The sequence below is a fragment of the Sesamum indicum genome, linkage group LG12 (genome assembly GCF_000512975.1).
Source record: "Sesamum indicum cultivar Zhongzhi No. 13 linkage group LG12, S_indicum_v1.0, whole genome shotgun sequence".
In the NCBI taxonomy this organism is placed as follows: Eukaryota; Viridiplantae; Streptophyta; class Magnoliopsida; order Lamiales; family Pedaliaceae; genus Sesamum; species Sesamum indicum.
In genome coordinates, this window is record NC_026156.1 from 1,891,487 (window position 1) to 1,902,024 (window position 10,538).

Sequence of the window (10,538 nt, forward strand, 5' to 3'; positions counted from 1 at the left end):
AGTGGCTCTGATGCTCATGCTACACTTTTACAGACTAGTTGTGTTTCTTAGTTCAGTTGCCATCAATTCATTATCTCCACTTCTCATTTTCTTTCATTTGCAATTTTTTATTTTTTTTAAAAAGCTAATTTAATTTAATTTACTTTTTTTTATAATTTATGGATAAATTACAAATATTTATTTTGATATTTGATATAATTATAAATACATACTTAGTATTTGAGAATATAGTAACAGAAACTTAAGTAGATTCTTAAAAATGATGAAATTTTTAAATGGATCATTATAAAATAATGAATTGAACTTAAATGTATATTTACAAAATAAATAAATAAATTAATGTTTATTAATCCATGTACTGAACTTGAATTAGTATTTAGAAATATTAAAAAAAAAATTGAACTTTTACAACTATTGTACTACGCACCAGGTTTGGGATGGAAGAGATTCAAATACCAATATAATAAATTGTCACGATGATGTATTTATAAATTTTTAAATAATAAATTATTTGTAATTATAACAAACAAAAGAAAAATTCATAAGGTTCTATATCCAGAAAAGAAAAATAATTGTATAAATAGTGCATAATTGGAGAATATAAGAATCAAATTACTCTTATGATTTGATTGGAGTTGGGCAATTTCGGTGGCAGGGGATAGGATTAATCGCGCGAACAAACACCCCCAGAAGCCTATCGCAAAGACGATCGCACCATTCCCAATAACACCCCCCCGCCCCACCCCACCCCACCTCTCGATCAATTGTATTTTGCGCACAATACAACTATATATGCTCTTTACTTCCCCTACCTCAAACTTTCTGTCTGCTCTCAATTGGATTTCATCACGATAATTCCAACCATAAATTTTGATTTCCTGTAAAAGAAAATACTGGAAAAAAAAACTAGCGGTGCCGTGTTGCCGTAGGAAGGACCCGAAATTCTTATAGAGGAAGGAAGTCAGTATGGCGATGCGGGAACTGGTAACTGGTGGCGCCGCCTGTGCTGTGCCGGGGTCTAGTTCTTCCTCTAACCCTCTAGGTGCTCTCGCCAACGCCCTTATTGGCTCCTCATCCAAAACCCAGGTTCCTTGGTCATTTCATCTTTTTTTTTTTTTGGTCAATTTAATTTACTCTTATTGGTTATGCTTGACTGTAGATTATGTGTTAATGTTTTTTTATTTTTCCCAGTTAGTATTATTGGAATGTACTGCAGCGAGTTAATGTTAATTTTCATGCTAGAAGTAGAGGATTACAATTTGTTTACTCCGTCTGAGCGGCTATTATGTGTGTTTGACCATGGATTAGAATGAATTTTAGTAGATAGGTTGTGGTTAGTGGTTCACATCCCTAAGCTTTTGGTCGAGCTACGTGGAATGAGAAATTAGATAATATCCGTGTTTCAGTTACTCGATCAAATGATGCTGTAGAAAATGTGAAAATTAGGGTGGTTATTTGTTGTTTTGTACTTGGGGTGTTTATCTTGTGATCCACAACTTCTTAATTTTCTGTTCTTCCAAGGAGATTGGGTGCTTAGCTTTCTAAGATATTAGGAAAAGTAGCAGAATATTTGATATATATAATTGTTATATTAATTTCCGGATGTTCTTTTCTGGCCAATTACTTTTAAAGTACTCCATACTTCTGCTGGTTTTTTTATATCTTTTCTTTCTTAGGTAAGAGGTCTGCGGCACATGAATGTTGAATACTTAATGAACTTTTAGGAGTTGATAATAGTACATGGGGAAGACTGAATGGATAGGGAGCCCTGTGAATCATTTTAATGTCAGAGAAACTTTTCCAATGGCCTTTCTGTTATGCATAAACTTCCTGCCTTGATACAGCATAGATACTGTAAAAGAGTAATCAACAGCAGATTTATCTTTATCTACCATTTTTACCGAAAAATTAATCTGCAACATGAGATATATGTTTTTCAATCATAGATTTCATCAATTTGAGAGTTCTTTCTGTACGTTGTCCTTGGTGCTTAATGAAATTGCAACCACGTGTACTTTATAAATGGATATCAACCTTATGTTAATTAAGTACTACATGAAGTTTGGTTTTATATAATGAGTTCTTTAGAATTCATGTACTTTCTTTTGACACATCACCATAAGCACTTCATTTATTACTGAGCAGGAAAGGCTTCGAGAGATACCTACTGCAACTGCTACAACATCAGATGGCAACTTGTATGCCGGGGTGGAAGAGCCCTTTGCCTCCCTTCCTGGGTCAGAGCTTGAACACACACTACGGCCAAATTTGCAGGTTCAGATTTTTCTGTTTCAATCCAGATGTTTGCCTTTTGGAACTATTATGTCTGTAGTTAATCATCCTTTTCTTCCAGGGTTCAGAATTCCTTCAAGGTTTCCGTTCTGTGGATCAAGGTCGGTTTTCAGATGCTTGGGACGAGGTTCAAAGGCCTCAAGTTCCGCATTATCAGGGAAGGGATGGTCTAACCAACTTTCCGTTGGAGCAACCTCAAAATTTTGATGGTAATTTTCAAAGTGCTTTGGTTTTGGTTTGATGTCATTGTTCTCCTAGTCATTCTATATATTCCTGTTCTTCTTTTTTCTTGATCAACATTATCTGTTTTTCTAGGGAATGCATAATCAAACATTGGTTCTTTCTAACCCTCTCAATTGATCTTGATATAATATCATTTTACTTTTCAAGCAAGCTGCTCTTGCTTATTGGTTAATGCTGTTTGGGAACAATATCTTTAGAAAATTGTGTATGAAACTTCTGCATTCCTGACAACATAACCAATTTTAATTCCTCTTTTCAGGACCACCTCAAAGAGTGTTGTCAAATTTTTTGCACTCATTTCTTCACAGCAGCCATGGTGGCATACCTTTTCGTCCAACTTCACTTCCAGTTTTAGGATTGTCTGAAGGTGATAAGCAGTGCATACGTGATCGTAGCAGTATTATGGCTCGGCATCTTTTTGCAGACAAGAGTGAAGAGTTTATTCATTCACAGGTTCTATTCATATTATTAAAGCTCCACGCTGTACAATGAATGCTGGCAAGCAATTCAATTGTATTACTTGATTGATAATGTTGTCATCATTCCTTAATGCAACCTTCTCAAGTGCCCTTTGCTTCGAAATGCCTTTTTGCTTAGTTTACAAGTGACATAGCTCAATATCAGATGACTTTTACCCCTACTCTCTCCCCTTCTCCCTCTTTAAATTTTTGGAATGTGCTTGTACAAGCTTTTTTGCCTTTTAACTTAGTGCTATTGTTGTCTGATTGTCGTTGTTGACATTAGTTTTAGATAGATTACTATCCCAGTACAAAACTCCTAAAGCAACCAGCAACTTGCCCTTGGGTTGATTATCTTCTCATGGCAGCTGTCATTTGTCTTTTGGATACTGTTTAGATTTGTCCACTACGTTGTTGTATATCTTGCCATTATATATTTCTACAAAATCCCTTGGGGATTTTCTAACCTATTATAAGCTCCGACCTTTTACCAGCATGGGTTATATAGGATGAGAGCTGCAGGGATATGGTCTTTTTTGAGTTAACATATGTTCCAAAAGAACATCTATACATGCTCTGCACCTATATTTTTATGGAGATATAGCAATATTCTCAAGATGATGTGTTATGTATGCTTTTCTTTTCATGTGATGGTCAATTGTTAATGTTTCAGCTTAGTGCTCTTTTTATCTTCTTCAGATGGACTTTTGGGTTTGTGACATTGCATTTGACAGATGATTTAAATTTGTTACCTTTCAGGTTAATGCCCTTTTGTCGTCTTTAGACATCGACAATGATCTTCGGGCTAGAGGCCCGATTCCTGGGAGATATCCGGAGCTGGAGGAGTATTGGAATGAGTCCCAAGGTATGAAACCTGGCCCACATGGTGCAGATGGGTGGATTTCTGAATTCACGCAACACCGGGTAGCTCCTGATGATCCAAGTATGTGGGTTCAGTCATTTGAACGGCAACATGGTGCAAATGGTTGGGCATCTGAATTTGAGCATGTAAGCAAGTGTATTTTTCTTGTGTTTTGTTTTCAACATTATTTGGTATTGGAATCATCAACATGCTTGCTGATTATTGGGTTTGCAGTCAACTCGGTAGTAATTATTAAAGCAAGTATGAGTTTTAGAGTTAAATGTACTTATCTGGACAAATGACATTCACCAGAAAATTATGGTTTGGAAGAGTAAATCTCATGAGTCAGTTTCTTTGCAGTTTAATCTCTATTAGAAGATCTCTTGGTGTGTTTATCCCATAAACTAAGATTTTTATGTAACACCAGAATTTCATGCCAAAATTATGTTGTATTCCCTGAAAAAAAGGTATGAGAAAAAGAAACTAGCAACATGCATTTCTTAGGTGGTTTCATAAAACCTAGAGATGGAGAGAAGCTCTTTTTTGTCTTAGTTTTGCATTTGCTGAATGAAAAGAGGCATATATAAGAAATGCATGTAGACAAATGCTATGCTTTCATTTCCACCCGACACCCCTGCAGTCCACATTACAGTTCCTTTTGTTCTCCTCCTTTTCACATTTGCTTTGCTGAATGATAGCTGGTCTGTATAATAAATTGCATGCTGACAACCCCATGCTTAATTTTTCTGCAATTCTCCTCTGAATTATCAGGAGCAGTCCCAACTTGCCTCAATTGATCAAATGAGAGGTTCAAATATGCCTAATTTAGCTGCCATGGAGCAGACTCGTTTGCTAGCACACACACTAGCTCAAAACAACGACCCGAAGTTTCAGGTGATAGTCCTTCATGAAAATTTGTTTATATTGTTTTGTCAGTTTTCTTGTTATGTGTTCAGCATTGTTTGGACCCCTTGTGGAATTATATTCCTTAACTTGATGGTTTAAACAGTAGCAGTGCACAAGACAACTATGGCAAATACGTTATATGTCTAACTCTGGGAGGAGGCCACATATGACCTGGATTATCCCATTTTCATATTTAATATTTCTATTTAAGTTTGAGAATGTGCCAAGATCTTGAGCAGATAATTCATCTACATACATGAAGGTCCTTTACCTTCTGTTGCTAGTTTTTCTTAATTTTTCATTACTAAATATTTTTTCCCCAACAGAACTCAAAATTCCTCCAGTTTGTGTCAAAGATGAGCCGTGGTGAAATCACTATTGAGGATAATCAGTTCAAGGCGGCAGCACTTTCCGCACCCGGAGATTGGGCAGCAGAATATGATCAACAGTATGGTGGAGGCCAATCATGGGCTGACCAGTTTTCAAATGAGCAGGCAAGTACAGACTGGATGAGACCTCAATGGGTGCTTATTAATCTCCTTTATGGGTGTTTACTTGTACACTTAAATTGCGCACCTTCTTCAAATTTTTTGAGTGCTAATTACATCCCCAAAATTTTTAATCCAAGCCAAATTCTTATCTTCGGATTTCGCCAGTAGTAGTGAAGCCTTCTGTTTATGGTTCAAAACAATGTGCAATATCTAGTACTCAGTTGGTCTCAGAGCTCTTCTTATTCAGCTTTCTCATGGACCTCATGGCTGGGCAAATGAGTTTGCTGCTGAACGCGAGCAACATGGAGTGACAGATGATGAGTGGGTAAATGAATTTTCCAAGTTAAATGTCAATGACTGGTCAGAAGAGTTCGAGCGCCAGGTTGCTGATGGAACATTGGGCGATGCTTCTGCTGATAATTGGGCGAATGCATATGATGAGTAAGTTCAGTGTCCTCTTAAAGTTGATGAGAGAATAAGTCAACTTTTATTTGTCTACTTCATTTAAGTTAAAGTATTTATCTCTATATTCACTCGGTGAACCTTTTTTCACATTTGAATCATACTGACTCTAGCATATCTGGTGGTTAAGATTGTGTGAAAGCTTTTCAACATAAGCATGCATTTCTTTGTACACTAACACTATATACAAGGTCATTTCCTTGTCTGGCCCATTTCATTGTTTTAAAAGAAATTATCTTTATTTATTGTGTTTTTAAAACATCTTGTTTATAACATTCTACCAAAAAAAAAACATGTTTAACTATTTTGTGTTAATTAAACTTGCAAATCTGCTGATGCTTTGGAATCAACACTTCATGTGCATTTACTTCTATTTTAAACTAGAACTATTAAAACCAGTGGAATGATCCAATTTGTTGGTTGTCATCCACTAGGAGGAGCTGTTTTAGTGTCTAAATACTGCTGGCCCACACATTATGAATTTCAGACCGCTGCGTTTATTTTGTATGCATGGTACACTTCTAGTGTTCTCTTTAATTGTCTGTCATGTATTATATTTTGTTGAGATGAAGTTGGGAGTCAATACTCGTCAACAATATACTATAGTGCAAAGTACCTTTCATCTGGCTACATGAACATATTTCTGGATTTATATCTAGGTACCTAAATGAGCAAGCAGCACTAAAGCAGAAATCAGGAACATCAAGGGGGTTATATGAATTCTCTGACCTAAATCCTTATGTTGGCCACCCTAATCCTTTGAAGGAAGGGCAGGAGCTGTTCCGTAAAGGGCTTTTAAGTGAAGCTGTTCTCGCTTTGGAGGCTGAGGTTTTGAAGAACCCTGAGAATTCTGAGGGTTGGAGGTTACTTGGTATAGCACATGCAGAGAATGATGATGATCAACAGGTTAGCATCAAATTTCACTGTATTTGTTGCACCCTTGCAATGTTCATTCATTTGCGCGTTGCTTCTATTTTTGAAGTTGCAAACATACTCCTGTTGCTTGAGCCTTTTGTTGCCTACATGGTCTGTACTTTCATTTTTAGATGTAAAACCTATAATTAACATCTCCCCGTACATAGATTCTTACAAGATAGACTAGTGAGAAAATAATTCCAAGATTCTATATATACTTAGAACTATGTATCTGTTAAGTTTACATTTATTTATTAGAAACTTTGTACTTAGGTTGCTCATAATGATGCTTACCTTTTACGATAACTTGCTTTTCTCAGGCAATTGCAGCCATGATGCGTGCACAGGAGGTTGATCCAACAAACTTGGAAGTTCTTCTTGCTCTTGGTGTTAGTCATACAAATGGTAAGTAGTTACCGTCAGAGTTCAATGAAACAAAAATGTTATTGTCCCCCCAATTTTCCTAATTTTGGTTAGGATTGTGATACTACCATTTGATGTTCAGAACACCTGTGCACACCCTTCGTGTATTTACGCTCTAGCTTCGTATGAGTTTATAGGACGTCATTTTCATATTGTATATTGCCCCACAAAAACTTACTCTTTTTGTGCTATTTTAGAGTGATTAATTATACTTGGAAAACTGAAAATTCAGTTTTTGTTTTTAAAATTTCCAGAGTTGGAACAAGCAGCTGCACTGAAGTACTTGTACAGTTGGCTACGCCATCATCCTAAATATGGAACCATTACCCCTCCCGATCAGCCTGAGAATCTGTATTATGCTGATGTAAGGGTCCTGTGGACTGACACACGCGCTCCCTGCTAATATGCGTGTTCAACATTGATCATTGTGCTGACATTCTACTACTGCCATGACAGTGGAAGCTTTATATTATATCTGCCAACTAAGAACATTTGTGATGGCATCAATAGTATTTTTTATTTTCTTGAGAATTTCAAAAGAAATATGTTCATTCTGGTGCTTTTCTTGATGGTGTTACAGGTGGCTAGGATTTTCAATGATGCAGCTAAAATGTCACCTGATGATGCTGATGTACACATAGTTCTTGGAGTACTATACAATTTATCTAGAGAATATGACAAAGCCATTGAAGCTTTCCAGACAGCTCTGAAACTCAAACCACGAGATTATTCACTTTGGAATAAGCTTGGTGCAACACAAGCTAATAGTGTCCAAAGTGCTGATGCAATTTTGGCCTATCAACAGGTATCTTGCTTATATCCGTTCTATTCATCTTAAGGGAAAGTGTTCATTAAACCATATAGGTTTGATATGGTTATGCACCATAGCATCTGCAAACTATGAACTTAGTGGTTCCCTTTAGTAGATGAATTGGTACAAGCTGATAGTGAACTATAAACAAAGGCCAAAATGAATTATGGCTAGTCCCTTGACATCCATCTGACGTCAAAACATTACAAGAAGATAGTTAAATCAGGGTTACCGAAGGTCATTCAAAAGTAGAACTTATTTATATTGTGATAGTTATAGCTATTTAGCTCATTTGTTGGTCACTAAAGTGCATGTAGAATTTTGAAAATAAGCTGGATAAAATAAATGAATACTTTCTGAATCAAGATAAAGTAAAAAAATAGATGAAGGATTAACTGATATGTATGTCATTTCTCTTCCGGAAATTGACTTACTATGATACAGCACGATAGGGAGGAAAAGACTAAATTCTGTTGGATGTAACATGTTATAGATAGTAATCATTAGAGCTGTTAATTTTGTTATGCTAGTGGGGAATGAAAATATGTAGTGTACATAGTTAGCCATGCCCTAGTTATCCTTTTTAGTACCTGGTATTTCATGAAGCTAATGTTGGCAAGTGCTTCTGGCCTAAATAAGCTTGTGGTTATATTCTTACATCCTTCTTCCTTTTTCACGTGATTCAGCCAGCTATTTTCTGTATGATTAAAGCTCCATAGTTGAGGTATATTTGCTGTTTTTCAGGCTCTAGATTTAAAGCCTAATTACGTGCGTGCATGGGCAAATATGGGCATCAGTTATGCCAACCAGGTACTATTACTGCTGATCTCTAGCAAATTTAGATTACGATGACATTAGGTCTGTTTCTTGGAGAAAATAGGGTTTTGTGACAGGAATGTTTGGCAATTAGCTACAAATTGGATGTTATCTGAAGTGGAAATTTAAACTTGGATGTTTCACTTAATTGAGACCTTTGGTGATGTGTACAGGATTTTTGCTTTGGTTGGGCCGCACAAATGAATCTGAGTCAGATCTTTCTTATTCATCAGTCTTGATGTGGTCTAATCTGTTCATCAATTAAGAATTTTGATAATTCAAATTCTAGTTCTTTTTCCATATTGGAGTTCCAACCACCAACTTCAGTGATTCAAACTTTTAATTGGTTCTCATCTCAAATTTGTCCAAAACTTAAAGGGATTTTGTGCTGATGTGTCTTTGGCTTTGAGCGAGATACATATACATGCATCCACCTGTCGCCCCGGAGAACCTACCCAAACTTCAAGTTAAAATCTCGATGCCTCGCATCTTTCACCCATGACACTGAAGTCTGATGGTTCTCATTGCATAACCACTCACTTGATTTACTATTTCATGTGACTCATTGAAGTTTAAAATATGTGTTCTGCTCAGGGTATGTATGAGGATTCTATTCGTTACTATGTCCGGGCACTGGCAATGAATCCAAAGGCAGATAATGCCTGGCAATATTTGAGAATTTCGTTGAGGTAATTGCTTAATTAACTCTTATCAATCCCATTGACTACCTTATGTATATCTTGCACCCTTTATTTTGTAGCTGTGCATCTAGGAATGACATGCTGGAAGCTTGTGACTCAAGGAATCTTGATATTCTGCAGAAGGAGTTTCCCCTGTGATATAATAGTGATCCTGCAGAGACCTGTGTATCCTGGGTAATTTCCCTGGCCTGAGCAATACTCAGCTTGATTTGTGATTTCACCATAACGTTTCTGCAGCCTATATACATCATTGGTGTCTGCTTCACAATTGGCTTCAGCTTCATCAAAAGGACTGGAAGATCAATCAGTATGGACATTTTCATGTAAAAACTACCTAAAGTATCACAAAATCATAGCATATTCGGGGATGTGTAGTTATCTGAATTTTCAGACATGTTCAGTATGTTGTATAACATCAAATGGATGAAATAAGAAAGAGGAAAGAAATTGAGACGCTCCTAAATATCGTTGATTACTTGCAATAAATTTAAAAAAGAAAAAGGCCATTTCAGGAATCTCAAGATGGATTTAGATGGTGGTCATGCAGTTCATTTTCTGTCATTTCATCAGATTATATGGTCCCCTTGTACCCGGGGTCTTTTGAACCATGTGAACTTTTCATGCAGCTGTGATGTGATGACCCTATGTATATATCTTCAGGCACATGTTAAGGAAAATAACCATCTTTCTGAATTGGCGTTTCTAGTATCTTAGTGGTTCTATGCGAGAGTTTGAGATGATGCTAACATGTTGCCTTAGAATTTGGAAATCCATAATCTGTTTATAGAACCCATGGTGATTGGGTTAGACAGCTGAATTTTTCTGGCTGCTGGTGTCCTAGACAGGTTTTTCAAGTGGGATATGTTTCTTTCTCATTGTTATTATTATTATTATTATTTATCTTATAGAAAGTACTTACAGGTATGTATGGTTTTGAACATGATGAAGTAGGGAATCAAGGTCTTGGCGGAATCGCAAAAGGCATGATTTGTATACTAGAAAGACATTCAGGGTGTGAATGATTGGAGTAGGATAAGGTTGTGATGAGAACGAAATGGGGGGTAGGAGCAAGCAATGTTGCACCAAAGTAGTAGTAGCTTTTCTTTTTCAACCTTACATCATCATCGTCCCATTCCTTGGACATGTCCCTATGCTGCA

General features: G+C 36.5%; 1 protein-coding gene across 1 annotated transcript; it reads left to right on the forward strand.

Annotated features, from left to right (window-relative positions):
* On the forward strand, positions 634-9,895 carry LOC105175048 (peroxisome biogenesis protein 5). The gene is made up of 16 exons (XM_011097363.2): positions 634-1,086; positions 2,146-2,274; positions 2,354-2,501; positions 2,795-2,988; positions 3,753-4,001; positions 4,627-4,749; positions 5,088-5,255; positions 5,500-5,693; positions 6,374-6,620; positions 6,950-7,034; positions 7,307-7,416; positions 7,633-7,857; positions 8,608-8,673; positions 9,274-9,368; positions 9,440-9,554; positions 9,618-9,895. The coding sequence occupies exons 1-15, from the start codon at positions 967-969 to the stop codon at positions 9,516-9,518; spliced, it is 2,232 nt and encodes a 743-aa protein (XP_011095665.1). The 5' UTR covers positions 634-966; the 3' UTR covers positions 9,519-9,554; positions 9,618-9,895.